The 21367-nt window shown below is 44.2% G+C and overlaps 1 protein-coding gene across 2 annotated transcripts in view; it reads left to right on the top strand.

Moving 5' to 3' along the window:
• SORL1 (sortilin related receptor 1) overlaps nucleotides 1-21367 on the top strand; it is a 151970-nt gene that overhangs the window by 42056 nt on the left and 88547 nt on the right. For both annotated transcript variants that reach the window (XM_067470771.1, XM_067470770.1), the window contains exons 2-6: nucleotides 69-185; nucleotides 2902-3027; nucleotides 7646-7807; nucleotides 13354-13421; nucleotides 14783-14963. In XM_067470771.1, the coding sequence (XP_067326872.1) occupies nucleotides 69-185; nucleotides 2902-3027; nucleotides 7646-7807; nucleotides 13354-13421; nucleotides 14783-14963 (654 nt within the window). The remainder of the gene's footprint in view (nucleotides 1-68; nucleotides 186-2901; nucleotides 3028-7645; nucleotides 7808-13353; nucleotides 13422-14782; nucleotides 14964-21367) is intronic.

Here is a 21367-nt window from a genome sequence, read left to right as displayed (position 1 = left end):
ACAGTGAGATGCACTTTGTATGCTTTTAACAAGGCTCTTCCTTTGCTTTTGTCTTCTTTCCTTCCCAGGTTAGCCTGAATGATTCACACAACCAGATGGTGGTCCATTGGGCCGGAGAGAAGAGCAATGTGATTGTGGCTCTGGCTCGGGATAGTTTAGCCTTGATGGGTCCCAAGTTAAGCGACGTGAGTATTTCTGATTTCCATTTTTAATTTTAAGGTGGGAAATTGATGCTATGAATCAAATTCTGGCTCATTTCTTTCTTGACAGTGAGTAATCGTGTTTGTTTAGTTTTCCACCCTGAGCACGTAAAGAGCAGCTTCCTGATGACACTCTAAAAGCAATATTGAAGTTTGGCATGGAACTGGAGTTCTCAAGAACGTATTCAAAATTCTGTCGTGAAATGTTACTCCTCCTAAGAAAGAAGTTTTTCTTTTCCTTGAGATCCCTCCTGTGTCATCTTTCCCCCATTTTAGTAATTGGGAACAATTGATATGTATTTATTTATTTATTTAGAACTTTTGTATCCTGTTCTTCTCTACCTCCGTGGAGGGACTCAGAACGGCTAAGAGCAAAATTCAATGGTATACAATAAATAACATCATAAAACAACATACACAATAAATAGGTTCTAAAATACATATAAAAACAATTCATCGTGTTAAAAACAATATCCAACTCAGTCCAAAATGTTGCGGTCAAATAATTATTAGTCTATACCGGATCATCCATCAATCTGGAAATGCCTGATTCCAAAACCAGGATTTTAGCTGTTTCCTGAAGGATAGGAGAGAGGGGGCAGACCTAATCTCACTGGAGAGAGAGTTCTATAGCTGGGGGTTCACCACAGAGAAGGCCCTGTCTCTCGTCCCCACCAAACACGACTGCGAAGGTGGTGGGACCGAATGCAGGGCCTCTCCGGAAGATCTTAAAGTAAAGGGGAAGATACGTTTGGACAGGTAAACCAGACCAGAGTCGTGTAGGATTTTGTAGGTTAAAACCAGCACTTTGAATTGGCAGCCAGTGGAGCTGGTGTAACAGGGGAGTATATAACAAGGTCCCCACCTTAATGGGGGTTAGGGATATAGGATCCTCCACAAAAGTAGAAAAAAATGAATAAAAATCCCACATTTTCATGCAAGAACATCTTTCTATGAAGTCTAGGTCCTTCAGCATGACTCTATGATCAGCCTCTGGCGGTACTTGCCCATAAAGTTATCTTGAAGAAGTGTTTTATCTAGGATCATCTAGGACTTTCAACATACCAGAAGTAGTTGACCATAGAATCAACATGGGTGACCTACAGATGCCTAGAGAACTGTTCTCTAAAGGAATTTCTAGCAACTCTGAGCAACCTACAGAGGAAGTTGTCCATAGAGTTACCCTAGACTCTACAGGTGCCTAGAGAAGTTTCTTCCAGCATACCTTTATGGTCAACCTCCATAAGATGTTGACCATGGAATCCTGATGGAGGATCTACAGGTACCTAGGGAAATGCTTTCTGTAAAAATCTGTAGGACCTTCACCACCAATGTATGGCCAGCTTCCAGAGGACCTCAAGATTCCTAGAGAGAACATATTAATTGAATTGTAAATGATCAAATCCACAACAGTGAAACCCACAAATGTGAAGGGCTGACTGTGCTGAAATATGGAGTTAGAGCAAGGATGGGAGTCATGAAGCTCTCCAGATCCTGATGGACTACAGCCTCCAGCATGCTTCAATATTGGCAGTGCTAAATAGAAATGAGAAATTGTTTTGAGAATTAAAAAAACAATGAGAATAAGAGGAAATGACCCCTTTCAAATACTTTTCTGGAGCAACCAGTTTCAAAGCCTTTCCAAAGTCATCTTCTTGCTGATGGAAGGGGATCGGAGAAGGGGATGGGTGAACCTCCTGTGGGAAGGAGGGTATGGCAGATATTTAGATAGAATCATAGAATCATAGCATCAAAGAGTTGGAAGAGACCTCATGGGCCATCCAGTCCAACCCCCTGCCAAGAAGCAGGAAATCACATTCAAAGCACCCCTGACAGATGGCCATCCAGCTTCTGTTTAAAAGCTTCCAAGGAAGGAGCTTCCACCACACTCCAGGGCAGAGAGTTCCACTGCTGAATGGCTCCCACAGTCAGGAAGTTCTTCCTCATGTTCAGATGGAATCTCCTTTCTTGTAGTTTGAAGCCATTGTTCCGTATCCTAGTCTCCAGGGAAGCAGAAAACAAGCTTGCTCCCTCTTCCCTGTGACTTCCTCTCTCATATTTATTCATGGCTATCATGTTTCCTCTCAGCCTTCTCTTCTTCAGGCTAAACATGCCCAGCTCTTTAAGCCGCTCCTCATAGGGCTTGTTCTCCAGACCCTTGATCATTTTAGTCGCCCTCCTCTGGACACATTCCAGCTTGTCAATATCTCTCTTGAATTGTGGTGCCTAGAATTGGACACAATATTCCAGGTGTGGTCTAACCAAAGCGGAATAGAAAGGTAGCATGACTTCCCTGGACCTAGACACTATGCTCCTATTGATGCAGGCCAAAATCCCATTGGCTTTTTTTGCCGCCACATCACATTGTTGGCTCATGTTTAACTTGTTGTCCACGAGGACTCCGATGTCTTTTTCACACGTACTGCTCTCGAGCCAGGCATTGTCCCCCATTCTGTATCTTTGCATTTCGTTTTTCCTGCCAAAGTGGAGTATCTTGCATTTGTCCCTGTTGAACTTCATTTTGTTAGTTTTGGCCCATCTCTCTAATCTGTCAAGATCGTTTTGAATCCTGCTCTTGTCCTCTGGAGTATTGGCTCTCACTCCCAATTTGGTGTTGTCTGCAGATAATTCCAGGAAAATATGAGAACCTGAGAAACCAGCATCCTTTATTGTTTATAACCTCAGCATTTTTCCTTGCTAGGTTTATGTGTCTTATGACTATGGGAAGACGTTTAAGAAGATAACGGAGAAGTTCAACTTCGGTCCAGGAAATACTAGCCAAGCGGTCATTGCTCAGTTCTATCACAGCCCAGCTGACAACAAAAGGGTAAGGAATGAAAAATAAGAATTACATTTAAGGAATCTATGCACCTGAAATCAGGTTGTTAATAAGGTTTCTAAACTTCCCTTATGAATGTTTGCCAGGGACATTGAAACTTGGATAGATTTACTAGATTCTTGTGGGTTTTTTCGGGCTATAGGGCCATGTTCTAGAGGCATTTCTCCTGACGTTTCGCTATGGCTGACTTCTCTGGTTGAAGTTGTCTGCAGTGCCTTTCATGTTCCTTGATTCGTGTTTGGGCAATGCTGCGTTTGGTGGTCCCTATGTAGACTTGTCCACAGCTGCATACGGTAGAACAGAGCACCTGATGAACCAGCCTGGACACAGCATATTATTTAAGAACACAGAAATGCTGGACCACACCAACAACCACCATGTCAGACTACACAGAGAAGCCATTGAAATCCACAAGCATGTGGACAATTTCAACAGAAAGGAAAGGGCCATGAAAATGAACAAAATCTGGCTACCAGTATTAAAAAACTCTAAAATTACAACAGCACAACAGCAGAGAGGAAACAACCAGGCACATCTTAACACCTCTCAACAAAAGATCTTCCCAGGCTCAGGCAGGCCTTCAAATGCTAATGAAGGTGGTCAGTTGAAACATTCACACCTAGCTCTAGCAGAGAAGAGCTCTTTGCCCCACCCCAGCCATTCCACAGATAGATAAACCCATTGTCCTATTTCCAACAGACCTTACTACCTCTGAGGATGCTTGCCATAGGTGCAGGCGAAACGTCAGAAGAAATGCCTCTAGAACATGGCCATATAGCCTGAAAAAACCCACAAGAACCTAGTGATTCCAGCCATGAAAGCTTTCGACAATACATTGGATAGATTTGATACTCTACGATGATGCAAATATAATTAGTTTGCTTCTTTCCTCCAAACCGAGGTTGTTTCTCTCGTCTTATTATTTTGCTTTTCTCTTTGTTCTGAGTGGGTCGCATGGGTTATCTTACCCAGCGAATCCATGACACATTGTGGTTATGATGGCCTGAATAACAACTTCACATTTAATGTGGAGATATTAGTAAATGTCAGTGAGCTTCCTTCTGGTTGTGTTGCTTTTGATTATTAACTGCTATTGGATCAGTGATTTTGGTGATGGATGAATGGCTACTGGTAGAGTGATCGAGAATCAGACATGGCTTTGTCACAGAACACAGTTTTTGGGTTGCTTTTGGGTAAAAGTGACTATTCATAGAGTCCTTATAGTAGTATACCAGTGTTCCTAATGCCGCAACTCCTTAATACAATTCCTCATGTTGTGGTGATCTCAAACCATAAAATTATTTTCTTTGCTACTTGATAACTGTAATTTTGCTACTGTTAGGAATCGTAATGTAAATATCTGACATGCAGGTGATCTCAAACCATAATATTATTTTCGTTGCTACTTCATAAATGTCATTTTGCTACTGTTATGAATCATAATGTAAATATCTGACATGCAGGATGTATTTCCATTCACTGGAACAAATTTGGCACAAATACCTGATACACTCAAATTTGGATATTGATGGGGCTGGGGGAGATTGATTTTGTAATTTAAAAGTTGTAGTTGCTGGGATTTATAGTTCACCTACAATCAAAGAGCATGCTGAACTCCACCAATGATGGAATTGAACCAATCTTGTCTCACAGAACTCCCATGGCAAACAGAAAATATTGGAAGGATTCGGGGGGCTTGAGTTTTGGAGTTGTAGTTCACCTCCATCCAGAGAGCACTGTGGACTCAAACAATGTTGGATCTGGACCAAATTTGGTATGAATACTCAAAATGACCAAATGTGAACACTGTTGGAGTTTGGGGAAAATAGAACTTGACATTTGGGAGTTGTAGTTGCTGGGATTTATAGTTCCCCTACAAACAAAGAGCATTCTGAACCCCACCAATGATAGAATTGGGCCAAACTTCTCACACAGAACCCTCATGGCCAACAGAAAATATTGTTTTCTGATGGTCTTTGGTGACCCCTCTGACACCCCCTCATGACCCCCCATGGGCCCCGACCCCTAGGTTGAGAAACATTGCACTACACTGTGGTTATGTTGTGTGTGAGAGACTATGGGAGTTGTAGTTCAATTCCCATCATGTTTTGACACAACACTTTGAGTTATTATACCTATTTTATAGAATGTGTTGAATTCTGGATCTTATCCCACTTTGGGTAATCAGAGGGCCTTTCCACAAAACCCTGCCCATTGTGTTCATTTTAGGGGTTTAATGTTGTGATTTATATTGCTGTGCTGTATATTTACATTTTGTAGTTTGTATTTTATGTCATTTTATTTTCTGATTCTCTGTTGTGTTTTTGTGTTCTATTGTGTTTCTGTATTGATGGGTGTGGCCTCATGTAAGCCACCCTGAGTCCCCTTTAGGGAGATGGTGGCAGGGTATAAATAAAGATTATTATTATTATTATTATTATTATTATTATTATTATTATTATCATAACCCATAATATCAAGGCAGATCATCCACAATATCTGCTTTGAGCTAGATTATCTAAGTCCACACTGCCATATAATCCATTTGAATGTGGCGTCTATACAGCTGTGTGGAAAGGGCCGGAGGTAAGGTCACATTTTTGATTGACGATTCTGTTAACAGAAAGTAATACTGCTTCTCCGCTCCAAAACTTTGCTTCATTAACACAAAGTTCCTGCCATATATTTGAAGCAAACTAAGGGCCCTTCCAGGCAGGCCTTATGATCCCAGGTTTTTCGCTTTAAACTGGATTATATGAGTCTGCACTGCCAGGGATAAACGGAAAACCTGGGATCAGATTGTGGAATATAGGGCCTGTCTAGATGTAAAGCAGTTCGACTCCACAATAACCAAACAGACATTTGATTAATATTAACTGGTTCATGAAGCCAAGGGGAAATATATGTGTCTCCAAAGGATTATAAATTGCATTTGATCGGGAAAACTGGCTGAGTAATTTCTAACGGGCAGAAAAAAAATCCCCTCTCCAAACCCAGATTGGAAAACAAAAGCTTCCCATCTGTTAATTTTTCATTTTTGCGACAGAAAGCCAAGGCTGGTTGATTGTCTGTTTCGGCAGATGTAGACCATGCAGCTGTGATTCTTAAACCATTCGCTGTTGCGCGGCTCAAGCAAAGCTGAAATGTGTCTTGTGGAAATTAGACTGCATTCCTAACCCTCATCACTCATTCCTACTTGGACGGGTTGTGGAGTTGCGGTGGCGCAATGGATTAAACCATTGTGCCGGCTGAACTGCTGACCTGCAGACCTGAAGGTCGGCATTTCGAATCCACTTCCCATACGGGGACATAAAAGAAGCCTCCCACAGGATGGTAAGACATCCAGGCATCCCCGGGCAACATCCTTGTAGATGGCAAGTTCTTTCACATCAGAAGGAACTTGCACTATATTCTCAACTAGCCGTCCCCTGCCACGCGTTGCTGTGGCCCAGTCTGGTGACATGGAAAATAGTGTTGGTTTCTAATATATGTAATTTCTTTATGCTTGTGGGTATACAGTATTTCTTGTCAGGGACATGCAACATATTATTGCCCTTCTTCAGAGAACCCTTTGAAATCTATGATACTATATCTGGCATATATATGTGTGTGTGTGTGAATCATATCTATTTATCTATATCTATGGCTAGATGGCTCTTTCTCAGGAGGGCTTTGATTATGTTTTCTTCTCCTTGTGAAGGGAGTTGGACTGGGTGGGCTTAAGGCAGCATTTCTCAACCTGGGGGTCTGGACCCCCGGGAGGGTTGCAAGGGGTGTCAGAAGGGTTGCCGAAGATCACCAGAAAACACAGTATTTTTTGTTGGTCATGGGGGGTCTGTATGAAAAGTTTGGTCCAATTCTCTTGTTGGTCGGGTTCAGAATGCTCATTGATTGTAGATGAACTATAAATCCCAGCAACTACAACTCCCAAACGTCAAAGTCTGTTTTCCTCAAACTCCATTAGTGTTCGCACTTGAGCATGTTGAGTATTCATGCCAAGTTTGGTCCAGATCCATCATTGTTGTTCTCTCTGGTGTAGGTGAACTACAACTCCCAAACTCAAGGTCAATGCCCACCAAAGGCTATTCTGAACTCCACCAACGATAAAATTGAATCAGACTTGGCACACCGAACTCCCATGACCAACAGAAAATACTGGAATGGTTTGGTGGGCATTGACCTTGAGTTTTGAAGTTGTAGTTCATCTCCATCCAGGTTGAGCAGTATGGGCTCAAAGAATGATGGATCTGGACCAAATTTGGCACGAATACTCAATATGCCAAATGTGAACACTGGTGAAGTTTGGGGAAATTAGTAAAAAATAGTAAAAATAAAATAAAAATGCACACAATCATGCATTGTAGTCGGTTCACACGGAACAGCGGTGTAGCCAAATAGACTTTGCCAGAATTCATGTAGCTGCTCAAAGGGTATTAGTATCTATCCTGTTTTGAACTACAGATACAATCATCCCCATCCAATGTAGATGAACCTCGAGAAACCGACATCCCATTCTGTAAAAGTCTGAATGCATTTTGTGAAGACTGAGCGATTCTTCTTTCTGTCCCATTCAACCTTATTCCTCTCCTCTTTCCCCTTTTTGCAGTATATTTTCGTCGATGCCTTCACACAATACCTTTGGCTCACGACTGACTTCTGCAAGACCATTCAGGGCTTCTCGATCCCTTTCAAAGTCTCAGACCTCCTTTTGCACAGCCGCTTCCCGAACCTCGTCTTGGGCTTCGATAAGTCCCATCCCAACAAACAGGTGAGTCTCTCTCCTTGGTTTGGTTTCAGGTGACCGTGGACCCCGGCCAGGACTCTCCTTGGCATGGAACAAGATGTTCCATCCAAAAAGCACCGAGGTAATCATTTCCCCGACTTTGGGATTTTTCCTATTCATGGTGAAGTTATTTGGAATGGAGAACTTGTCCTTGTTTCCTTCTCTTTTTGGCTTATGCTGTACTGTATTTGGACGATATCCATGTAGATAAAATAACAATCACAATGCGGGCATACTTTAGTTAACAAAGCAACTCCTTTTTACAAAGTCTTTTCATGTTTGCTCAGGCCCTTTATGTTTCTGTAGAGAATCATAGAATCCTAGAGTTGGAAGAGAACTCGTGGGCCATCTAGTCCAACCCCATTCTTCCAAGAATCAGGAAAATCACATTCAAAGCACCCCCGACAGATCGCCATCCAGCCTCTGTTTCAAAATTTCCAAAGAAGGAGCCTCCACTGCACTCCAGGGCAGAGAGTTCCACTGTTGAACAGCTCTCACAGTTAGGAAGTTCTTATTCATGTTCAGGTGGAATCCCCTTTCCTGTAGTTTGAAGCCATTGTTTCCTAGTCTCCAGGGCAGCAGAAAGGAAGCTTGCTCCCTTTGACTCCCCCTCACATATTTATACATGACCCTTATAATGTCTCCTCTCAGCCCTTCTCTTCTGCAGGCTAAACATGCCCAGCTCTTTAAGCCGCTCCTCATAGGGCTTGTTCTCCAGACCCCTGATCATTTGAGTCACCCTCCTCTGGACACATTCCAGCTTGTCAACATCTCCCTTCAATTGCGGTGCCCAGAATTGGACATATTTCAGGTGTGGCCTGACCAAGGCAGAGTAGAGGGGTAGCATGACTTCCCTGGATTTAACAACAACAACAACAACAACAACAACAAAACTTTATTTATATTCCGCTCTATCTCCCCAAAGGGACTCAGGGCGGATTCCAAACATAAAAGGCAAACATTCAATTCCCGGATACAACAATACATCCATACTTGTATTACCAACTACTATTCCTCCTCCTCGTAAGCGAGTGAGTAAAGACTCACTAGACTCCTATTGATGCAGGCCAAAATCCCATTGGCTTCTTTTGCCACCGCAAGACATTATTGGCTCATGTTCACCGTCCTGTCCTCGAGGACTCCAAGATCTTTTACACATGCATTTACTTACTTACTTACTTACTTACTTACTTACTTACTGTATTTATACCCTGCCCTTCTCACCCTGGAAGGGGATCTCATGTGCTGTTGTCACGTTAGGCATCCTACATTCAGTATCTTTGCAATTCATTTGGAGTATCTTGCACAGAGTGTATCTGTGCCCACAAGGATTTGACCATAGAGTTACACTTCATTTTGTATTCTCTTTTCCACACTTTTGTGAGGGTACGGTGCCCTATTCCCAGCAAATGCAGAGGATAGAGTATGCATGGGCAAACTTTGGTGGTCCAGGTGTTTTGGACTTCAACACATGGAGGGCCAAAGTTTGCCCATGCCTGGGATAGAGTGGATGATCTTCGCCGGGAACTGGACAGGGGGAGTGTGTCCCTGTTGGTTCTGCTGGACCTCTCATCGGTCTTCGATACCGTCAACCACGGTATCCTTCTGGGACGCCTCGCGAGAATGGGCCTTGGAGGTACTGCTTTGCAGTGGCTCCAGTCCTTTCTCGTGGGTTGATCCCAGAAGGTGTCGATAGGGGACTTCTGCTCGACCCCACGGCCATTGTACTGTGGAGTCCTGCAGGGTTCAATACTGTCCCGTATGTTATTTAACATCTACATGAAGTCATTGGGAGAGATCATCCGGAGTTTTGGGGTGCGGTGTCATCTGTACGCAGATGATGTCCAACTCTGTTACTCCTTTCCATCTACTAAGGAGGCTGTTCAAGACCTCAACCGGTGTTTGGCCGCTGTAATGGACTGGATGAGGGACAACAGATTGAAACTTAATCCAGTCAAGACAGAGGTACTCCTGGTCAGTCAAAAGGCCGAACAGGGCATAGGGTTACATCCTGTGCTGGACGGGGTTACACTCCGCCTGAAGGCGCAGGTTCGCAGCTTGGGAGAGATCCTGGACTCATCGCTGAGCCTGGAACCCCAGGTCTCGGCAGTGGTCAGGGGAGCTTTTGCACAATTAAAACTCGTGCGCCAGCTGCGCCCGTACCTTGGGAAGTCTGACTTGGCTATGGTGGTCCACACTTTGGTTACATCCCGTTGAGATTACTGCAACTCTCTCTACGTGGGGTTGCCTCTGAAGACTGCCTGGAAGCTTCAATTAGTCCAACGTGCGGCAGCCAGGTTACTAACGGGAGCAGGGTACAGGGAGCATACTACTCCTCTGTTGCGCCAGCTCCACTGGCTGCCAGTCAGCTTCCGAGCACAATTCAAAGTGCTGGTCTTAACCTTTAAAGCCCTAAACGACTCCGGCCCAATTTACCTGTCCAACGTATCATCCCCTATGAGCCATCAAGATTACTAAGATCATCTGGAGGGGCCCTGCTCTCAATCCCACCAGCCTCAAAGGTGCGGCTGGTGGGGATGAGAGACAGGCCTTCTCGGTGGTGGCCCCTCGACTCTGGAACTCCCTTCCACTGGAGATCAGAACTGCCCCTTTGATCTTAATGTTCAGGAAACAGGTGAAAACCTGGCTTTGGGGATTGGCATTCAATGAATGAGCCATGATCCTGTGATATAGATGGATGACGACGAAAAATGACTTTGATGACGACTGACCACTGTAATCATATGATTGTATTTTTGCCATTTTAATTGTTTCAATGTTTTAGTGTGATTTAGAAATATGATGTTTTAATGACGGTCTGTAATATTGATGTTGGAAACCGGCCCGAGTCCCTCGAATGGAGGTGAAAAGACGGGTATACAAAACTACCAAATAAATAATAAATAAATAAATAGATTGAATTGCCCATGACTGGGATAGATTGAATCCTGGGCCAAAACCTTGCCCATGACTGGGATAGATTGAATTGCCCATGCCTGGGATAGATTAAATCCTTTACTTTATTGAATAATCAGGCTGGTCTAGCTCTTCCATAATCCAATTGAATACAGATAATTTATGTTTTGGAACGGTTTTCTTTTTAAAGTTAATCATATTTTGTATTTTGTAAATGTGATACTGCTGTATGTCACCTTGAATCTCAAACTGAGCAAAACGTGAGATGATATCATTATCATAATTGTCGTTGTGATCATCATCATAATCATCATCTCTCCATTGAGAGGTGACCACAGAACCTTTCCAAACTCACGCAGGGTCCTGATGACCATATCAGAGACCACTCCCCTTTTTGGCCAGTCATCAGAAATGTTGATCCAGATCCCATTGTCTTGTTGTTCTGTTTTGCCTTTTGTGTCTGCGCGGAAACCTGGCCTCCCGCGGCGTTGCTCCTCTTCTGCTTTGTGAAACGAAGCCTGTGGAAATAAGAAAATAGGCCAATGTCCTTTGCCTCCCCCCCTCCTTTCCGAAAAGAAGCAGCCCTTTGTTTCTTTCCAGGCCCGGCTCACATTGTTCTCACATCGGAGCTTGAAATGCCGAGGAACGGGGAGGCAGAGCGACGCCAGACAGCCGGCATACTGTGCTGCCTCGAAAAATTGGCAGGAACGGCCGTGTTTGTCTTCCACGGTCACATACCAGCATTTGTGCGGTTTTGTTTTGTTTTTGCTTTCCCTTCAGTGTTTGGATATCGGCTTTGCCATAATTGAGAGACGGTTAATTCCCTTGGGATGTGTTGATGGTGGCGGCGAAGAGCCGAAAGACACGATATCTCGGTTTTCTGGCTCCCGTTGGCTGGAACGCTTTCCCTGCTTGAAAATAACATTTTGGAAATCCAGCTTCTCTTTGAGCAACAGATAACAGGAATGGCGTTATTGTGTGCCCTCCCTGGCTCTTTTTTGTTTGCTGGCAAGCTTTCCCCTCCTTTCAACATTTCCTCTTTTCCCTTTTCGAAGCTCTGATCTGGCAATAGAGATGCTGACAGCTTGCCTTGAAGGGTAAGCAAATAAACAAGGAGTGAGGAATTTCAAGGCACATACCCCATATACTCATGTATATGTCTAGACATTTTAGTTTAAAAAAATCAACCCCAAAGCCTGGGTCTTATTATTTAATGGGTCGTTGTGAAGACAGTTCCTTCAATCGTATTCAAAAGAAATCATCCCTTTTTCTAAGTGGTGAAAGGCAAGGATTTGTCCTTTCCAAGAGAACATAAAATAAGCACCAATTTGGGTTGTTGTAGGTTTTTTCGGGCTATATGGCCATGTTCTAGAGGCATTCTCTCCTGATGTTTCGCCTGCATCTATGGCAAGCATCCTCAGAGGTAGTGAGGTCTGTTGGAACTAGGAAAATGGGTTTATATATCTGTTGGAAAGACCTTTCAACATAAGATTGCTCCAGGCACTACCAGGCTATCAAATGCTAATCAAGGTGGTCAGTTGAAACATTCACACCTAGCTCCAGCAGACAAGAGTCCTTTGTCCCACTCTGGTCTTTCCACAGATATATAAACCCATTTTCCTAGTTCCAACAGACGTCACTACCTCTGAGGATGCTTGCCATAGATGCAGGTGAAACGTCAGGAGAGAATGCCTCTTGAATAGTGGTTCTCAACCTGGGGTCCCCAGATGTTTTTGGCCTTCAACTTCCAGAGGGTGCCGATCTGATTCCACAGGTGGGGGCCACCATCGAGAAGGCCCTGTCCCTTATCGCCACCAGCCATGTTTGCGAAGCCGGTGGGACTGAGAGCAGGGCCTCTCCGGCGGATCTTAGACTACGAGATGGAACATAGAGGGAGATACATTTGGACAAGTAAGCTGGGCCGGAGTCATATAGGGCTTTATAGGCCAAGACCAGCACTTTGAATTGTGTTTGGAAATGGATCGGCAGCCAGTGGAGTTGGTGTAACAGTGGGGTGGTATGCTCCCTGTATGATGCTCCAGTGAGCAATCTGGCTGCTGCCTGTTGGACTAGTTGAAGTTTCTGAACAGTCTTCAAAGGCAACCCCACGTAGAGTGCATTGCAGTAATCTATTCGGGATGTAACCAGAGCATGGACCACCGTAGCCAGATCAGACTTCCCAAGGTATGGGCGCAGCTGGAGCACAAGCTTTAACTGTCTCAGTCTATTGACTATGCATTCATCTTTGGGATCCCTTGAATCTTCAAATGTTTCTCCCCAAGTTTTGCATCTATTGTGTCTGGTTGGTACTATTTTGGCTCCATACACAACTGCATTTCTGTTTGTACATCAGAGGCAATTCTTTTTTCAGAACTGTTTCCAAGCATATTTACTTGGGGACTAAGTCCCAGTGGGCATGAGTAATCCTTCCTTTCAGACATGGAGGATTTGTCAGACTTTCTGTAAATTGAAACTGTGCTCTTGGATCTGTTTGGGAGGGTTGTGTTCTTAACCAATGATTGCAGGATTTGTCCTTTAGTAAATGATGCTGGAGCTGCCTGGGTTTGGCTTATGAACCAAAATCCTTGACTCTTTCCCTATGTTCTGTGTTTCAGCTCTGGAAATCCGATGATTTTGGGCAGACGTGGATCATGATTCACGAACACGTGAAATCATTTACATGGTAAGTTTTGGAATTTACAATATGAATGGGTTCCTGTGTTAATGCGTACAACAAAAGGAAAATAAATCAGTTCAGCCAATAGTGTGACTGGTGAAACTTATTATATAGTTCAAAATCATAGCATTCACGAAACAATATTATATGTGTTTGGTTTGTTGTTCATTCGTTCAGTCATCTCCGACTCTTCGTGACCTCATGGACCAGCCCACGCCAGAGCTCCCTGTCGGCCGTCACCACCCCCAGCTCCTTCAAGGTCAGTCCAGTCACTTCAAGGATGCCATCCATTCATCTTGCCCTTGGTCGGCCCCTCTTCCTTTTGCCTTCCACTTTCCCCAGCATCATTGTCTTCTCTAGGCTTTCCTGTCTCCTCATGATGTGGCCAAAGTACTTCAACTTTGTCTCTAGTCTCCTTCCCTCTAGTGAGCAGCCGGGCTTTATTTCCTGGAGGATGGACTGGTTGGATCTTCTCGCAGTCCAAGGCACTCTCAGAACTTTCCTCCAACACCACAGTTCAAAAGCATCTATCTTCCTTCGCTCAGCCTTTCCTAAGGTCCAGCTCTCACATCCGTAGGTTACTACAGGGAATACCATGGCTTTGACTATGCGGATCTTTGTTGCCAGTCTGATGTCTCTGCTCTTTACTATTTTATTGAGATTGGACATTGCTCTCCTCCCAAGAAGTAAGCGTCTTCTGATTTCCTGGCCACAGTCTGCATCTGCAGTCATCTTTGCACCTAGAAATACAAAGTCTGTCACGGCCTCCACATTTTCTCCCTCTATTTTCCAGTTGTCAATCATTCTTGTTGCCATGATCTTGGTTTTCTTGATGTTTAGCTGCAACTCGGCTTTTGCGCTTTCTTCTTTCACCTTGATTAGAAGGCTCCTCAGCTCCTCCTCACTTTTGGCCATCAGAGTGGTGTCATCTGCATATCTGAGGTTGTTAATGTTTCTTCCAGCAATTTTCACCCCAGCTTTGCATTCATCCAGTGTTTGGTACAGTCACTCAAAAAAGTATCAATGGCAGTCTACCAGAGGAAGGCCTGGAGTGAGGCCGAAACTGGTCGTGGGCTGCGGTTTTATGTTCAACTCAACGGAAGAACATACGCCGTTGATACTTTTTTGAGTGACTGTACCAAACACATATCATATTGTTTTGTGAATGCTATGATTTGGAACTGTATAATAAGTTTCGCCAGTCACATTATTGGCTGAACTGATTTATTTTCCTTTTTGTGTACAAATGGGCTATTTTGTTGTAAGTTTTGGAATTTCCCAGGGATGCTCCATAGATCCGTTTTGTCCTTCCTGTTTTTTGATCCATCTATGATAAACTTCTGCCTTTTTTCTCCCCCTCTGATAAGGGGAATCGAACCATACGACAAGCCGAATACGGTTTACATTGAGCGGCACGAACCGACAAGATCCTCAACCGTCCTTCGCAGCACCGATTTCTTTCAAACCAGGGAGAACAAAGAGATCCTTCTGGAGGAGGTGGAAGACTTCCAGCTCAGAGAGAAATACCTGTTTGCCACCAAGTCTGTGGTAAGGGGCCTTCCCATCAAATACCTAGTTTTAAACTAGGTTTTGAGTCTCTCCTGTTGTCATTCGATTGCAACATCCATCATTCGTCAACATTATTTCTTTATTTATTTAGAGCTTTTATAACCCAGTCTTCTCGACCTCCGAAGAGGGACTCAGGCCGGCTAACAACAGAAAATTCATACACAAATAAGCTAAAACATAATAACATCATAATACATTAATACAATTAAAATACAATTAAAATACAGATCAAATAATTACATAAAGCCAAATCATCAAGATACAATCACAAATTCATCACCATCTGCCAGTGTGGTCAACCGTTATTGACTCGATCATCATTCTGAGAATGCTATGTCCCAGAGCCAAGATTTTACCAGCTTTCTGAAAGTCAGGAGGGAAGGGGCAGATCTAATCTCCATCGGGAGAGAGTTCCAGAGCCGAGGGGCCACCACTGAGAAGGCCCTGGCCCCGTCCCCCACCAGACGCGATTGCGAAGATGGTGGGACCGAGAGCAGGGCCCCTCCAGAAGATCTTAACAACCTAGATGGTTCATAGGGGAGAATTCGTTCGGACAGGTAAACTGGGCCGGAGCTGTTTAGGGATTTATAGGTCAACACCAGCACTTTGAATTGTGCTCAGAAGCTAATTGGCAGCCTGTGGAGCTGACGCAACAGAGGAGTAGTATGCTCCCTGTACCCTGCTCCTGTTAGTAATCTGGCTGCCACTCGTTGGACTAGTTGTAGCTTCCGGGCAGTCTTCAGAGGCAGCCCCACGTAGAGAGCGTTGCAGTAGCTTGGGTTGATGGGACTTAAAATTCCGTCATCACCTGCAAGGCCATAAGTTGCCCTGGTTTAGGTTAAGATGACAAAATGTAATGGAGTCTAGGGATTACTTTACTGTCCTGAGATTCTTTGGGACCTGGCTGTCCAAAAATGGCAGCTTTCATGCCAAAAAGTTCAGAAGTCTGTTTCTTGAGGTTATAAACAAAAGATACTTTAAAATGTCAGATAGTGCTGAGGTGTGTGTTTCTGCAGCCTATTCAACAGGACAAATACTTTTTTTTGGTTGTGTCAGGAGCGACTTGAAAAACTGCAAGTCACTTCTGGTGTGAGAGAATTGGCCGTCTGCAAGGACGTTGCCCAGGGGATGCCCGGATGTTTTTGATGCTTTATCATCCTTGTGGGAGCTTCTCTCATGTTACCTGCATGAGGAGCTGGAGCTGACAGAGGGAGCTCCTCTGCGCTCACCCCGGATTCAAACCTGCAACCTGTCGGTCTTCAGTCCTGCTGGCACAGGGGTTTAACCCACTGCATCTCCAGGGGTTCCTGTCTTTGAGGTAACAATAAATAATAATAAAACTTTATTTTTACCCCGCCACCATCTCCCCAAGGGGACTCGGGGTGGCTTACATGAGGCCAAGCCCTGCAATTACAACAATGCAAATATACAACATAAAAATATAGCAATAAAATATAATAAAAATAAAATACAAAAAACAATACGAAGTAAACACACAGTGCAATATAAAATCACAATAATTGTACACAGTGGGCAAGGCCAGTTGCAAATATTAAAAAGTTTAAAAACACTGGGTGAGATGAGCAATGTAGTGTAACTGGGAGGAGGATCAGGTGGGACAAAACAATGGGGTTTAATTGCACTAGAGCAGTGGTTCTCAACCTGTGGGTCCCCAAGTGTTTCGGCCTACAACTCCCAGAAATCCCAGCCAGTTTACCAGCTGTTAGGGCTTCTGGGAGATGAAGGCCAAAACATCTGGGGACCCACAGGTTGAGAACCACTGCACTAGAGAATAAGATAAAGTGCATCTGAGGACGTTTTATGCAAGGTCGGGGAATTGTTGTTCAGACATTGAAGGCACACTGGAACAGCCACGTTTTTAGGCTCTTCCTTAAGACTGCCAGGATGGGCACTTGCCTAATTTCTCCAGGGAATGAGTTCCAGAGCCGAGGGGCCGCCACAGAGAAGGCCCTCTTCCTCGTCCTCACAAGCCACACTTGCAACGGGGGTGAGAGCGAGAAAAGGGCCTCTCTGGAGAGGCAATTCACTCCTTTATTTAGGCCAGATAAAAAGATAGTCCAGGGAGTTTGGTCCAGACTAGGACCCGAAAAGGAGTTTTGGGGGTCCTCATCCACCCCCATGTTTCCTACAACTGTTTTAAGCACAATTGATAAACTCAAGCAGCATTCATTGAAAAAGCTGGGTCATCTCTGGGAACCGCTGTGGCACAAAGGGTCAAACCCTTGTGCCAACTGAACTGCTGACCTGAATCCGTGAGATGGGGTGAGCTCCCATCTGTCAGCTCCAGCTTCCCATGTGGAGACACGAGAGAACCTTCCCACAGGATGATAAAACATTTGGATGCCCCCTGGGCAATGTCCTGCAAACAGCCAATTCTCTCATGCCAGAAATGACTTGTTTCTCATGCTGTTTCTGACTCACACACACATACACAAAAACTCTGAGAAATCATTAGAGACTTTAAGCACACCAAGTTTGGTGCAACAGTACAACCCCAAACAGTGTTTTGCAAGAACAGAAAACTATTTGGAGGAACAGAAAAAGAGTGTGTTGTGTACTTCAGAGGGAAAAAGCCCCAGGGTTTTCTCTGGCTTGTGTTTGTTGTCGGAGTTGTTATGCTTTCAAGAGGCTGTGGCGGAAAACGTGGTACTCAGTGGTGCACTGCTGTTCATTCCTAGAAGAAGGGAATTGAAATAACACAGAAGTGTGCTGATCGAAGCAGCTATAGGTATATCGATGGGCCGCTTGTATTATGGTACAAGACAGTAAATAATCACACGTTGCATTGTATCCCCATTGCCAGAATATACCTCGATGAGATGCTCAAATGTTATTGGGGTGACAGCTTTAAGACAACACTTGTCATCGCTGCTATAGTTCCCAAGTGAAAAAAAAAGAGAGCTGAAAACAAACATTCATTTTGGCCAAAGGATCTACCAAGTCCCAGCACTGTTTTCAGTCCAGCCTACTCACAGCACTTGTTGGGATACATGTACGAGGGTGGGTCAAAAAGTTTTGCCTCCTGTATTATAAAAACATTACAAAGCCCTAAATGGTTTGGGACCTGCCTACCTGCGTGACCGCATCTCCGTTTACGAACCCGCACGCTCCCTCCGATCATCTGGAGAAGCCCTGCTCACGATCCCACCTGCGTCGCAGGCACGTTTGGTGGGGACGAGGGACAGGGCCTTCTCTATGGTAGCCCCCCGACTCTGGAACTCTCTCCCTAAGGACATCAGACAAGCCCCAACGTTGGCTGTCTTTAGGAAGAGCCTGAAGACCTGGCTGTTCCAGTGTGCCTTTCCAGAATAGGAAACTCCTGGCTTCAAGTCCCAAATGCACTTTGTTAGAGATTCAGGATTACCTGCACATTGCACCTACCTCCAAATACCTCTACATATTACCTGTCAGGTTCAGCACTTTTAAATTTTGTCCATTACATTTGGCCCGGCCTCAAGGTTTTTAATTGCATCACGGTGTCATTGTTTTATTGTTTGCTTGATGTTTTATTATTTGCTTATGAGTTTTACTGCGTATTGTATGTTGTTTTTGTTGGCGGCCTTGGCCTTTGTAAGCCGCATCGAGTCCTTCAGGAGGTTTTGCGGGGTATAAATAAAGTTAATAATAATAATAATAATAATAATAATAATAATAATGAATCAACCTATAACAGCAGCAGTTGCTACAGATTATAGCCTGGACTGCCCTGTATGCAAAACTGCAGTTCAGCATAGTCACCATCAATTTGTACATGTTTGCACCATCATTGAACCCAGGCATCAAAACCATTTTGGAAAAATTCAGAGTTTTGCTTTCGGACCCATGACTTTAAAGCTGTTTTAACGTTATTCAGGTCATTGAATGTGAAACCACGAAGGTTGCCTTTCAGAGATCCAAACAGGTCAAAGTCAGAAGGGGACAAATCATAAACATTCTTCAAGCAACTATGGATTTCATAGAATCCTAGAGTTGGAAGAGACCTCATGGGCCATCCAGTCCAACCCCCTGCCAAGAAGCAGGAAAATTGCATTCAAAGCAACCCCGACAGATGGTCATCCAGCCTCTGTTTAAAAGCTTCCAAAGAAGGAGCCTCCACCACACTCCAAGGCAGAGAGTTCCACTGCTGAACGGCTCTCACAGTCAGGAAGTTCTTCCTAATGTTCCTTAGGTGCACAACCTTCTTTTGCCAGAAACGACTCTTCCTTTTAGCTTCAGATTCATGGTTCCAGTCAGTCAATTGGAAAAAAAAAGACTATATCATAGAGCAAGGTTACTTCTATCATATTATGTATAGATAGTCCTGTAGCTGTGAAAAAAATACAAGTTAGAGCAATGGAGGCATTTCTTTTTGACCCACCCTCATATATTCCAAGCACCAATATTTTAGAGAACTTTGGCATTATGTAAATATAGGTATGTAGATAGATAGATACGGCGCTCCATGCAGTCATGCCGGCTACATGGAGGTGTCTATGGACAACACCGGCTCTTTGGCTTAGAAATGGAGGTGAGCACCAGTCTCCAGAGTTGGACACGACTGGACTTAATGTCACGGGAAAACCTTTACCTTTATTGGCGCTATGTAAATATAGGTATGTAGATAGATAGCTACGGCACTTCATGCAGTCATGCCGGCCACATGACCTTGGAGGTGTCTATGGACAACGCTGGCTCTTTGGCTTAGAAATGGAGATGAGCACCAACCCCCAGAGTCAGACACAACTGGAGTTAATGTCAGGGGAAAACCTTTACCTTTACAAGATAGATAGATAGATAGATACTAAGAAGCACTGCAATTGGACTCCTTTGTTAGCTGTCTTGGGTCCTGGATTCATATTCCAACCTTGCAGCTTGCAGAGTTTCTAAGGTATCTCACTGGATAGAAAGAAGGGCATGTATGCTGCCTTGAGCTCTTTGTAGGAAGGGAGTGATCAGAAATGCAATTAATGGGGAGGAATCAGTGTGAGTAATCGTATCGAATGCCTGGGCGTGCAACAGCTGAGTTAAAATGCATTTCTCCATGCATTTGATTTCAGTACTTCAGGCAGATCTAGGTCAATGTGGAATGACAGAGCACAGAGAGGGGTGTTTAGATGCCTGTAAGTAATAGGGAATTCTAGATGATGGGAGGATGGTCGAAGGAAAGGGAAGGCTGTGGAGGATTTTGCCATGGAAAAGGCAGACCGTTTGCGGTATTTCAGGAGGAAAGATATGCAACATATGGGGATTTGGTTGTCTATGTTTTTGGAAAGGGAAAGGCGTCCTGTGGCTCGGTGGTCACTATGCGTGGATTTCCTAGTTTCAATGCAAAATGTTGTTGTTGTCTTTGTGTTCAGTCAATTCTGACTCTTTGTGATGTCATGGAGCAGCCCACGCCAGAGGTCCCAGTGGGCCGTGGCCACGCCCAGCTCGTTCAAGGTTAAGCCAGTCACTTCAAGGATAACATCCATCCATCTTGCCCTTGGTTGGCCCCTCTTCCTTTTTCCTTCCATTTTCCCCAGCATCATTCCCTTCTCTGAGCTTTCCTGTCTTCTTATGATGTGGCCAAAGAACTTCATTTTGCCTCTAATATCCTTTCCTCCAGTGAGCAGTCAGACTTTATTTCCTGGAGTATCTTTAATCAGGATTGGCAGATTGTGTTTCTGGGGCCAAACCAGATCTTTTGACCATTGATCTCTTCATACTTGCCCTTTCACTAGACAAGAAGAAGCGAGGATTGCCTTACCTCGAGACCTCTATGTATGGTGACTCTTGCTTGAAATATGTTGCCTGACATGTTGGTTTGTGTGTTGTATCCAAGGCTGGAGTTAAAATTGCTGGAAGAAACATTAACAATCTTAGATATGCAGATGATACCGCTGATGGCCGAGAGCGAGGAGGAACTGAGGAGCCTTCTAACCAAGGTGAAAGAAGAAAGTGTAGAAGCTGGGTGGCAGTTAAACATAAAAAAAACCCCAGGATTATGGCAACCAGACTGATGGATAACTGACAAATAGAGGGAGAATAGGTGGAGGCAGTGACAGACTTTGTATTTCTAGGCACAAAGATTACTGCAGACACAGACTGCAGCCAGGAAATCAGAAGATGTTTACTTCTTGGGAGGAGAGCAATGACCAATCTTGATAAAACAGTGAAGAGTAGAGACAGCACACTGGCAACAAAGATCTGCATAGTTAAAGCAATGGTATTCCCCGTAGTAACCTATGGATGTGAGAGCTGGACCATAAGGAAGACTGAGCAAAGGAAGAGAGATGCTTTTGAACTGTGGTGCTGGAGGAAAATTCTGAGAGTGCCTTGGACTGAAAGAAGATCCAACCAGTCCATCCTCGAGGAAATAAAGCCTGACTGCTCATTGGAGGGAA

Source organism: Anolis sagrei, chromosome 7 (assembly GCF_037176765.1).
Source record: "Anolis sagrei isolate rAnoSag1 chromosome 7, rAnoSag1.mat, whole genome shotgun sequence".
Lineage (NCBI taxonomy): Eukaryota > Metazoa > Chordata > Lepidosauria > Squamata > Dactyloidae > Anolis > Anolis sagrei.
Note: the sequence above shows the minus strand (reverse complement) of the source record. Positions and strands in the feature narration are given on the sequence as shown.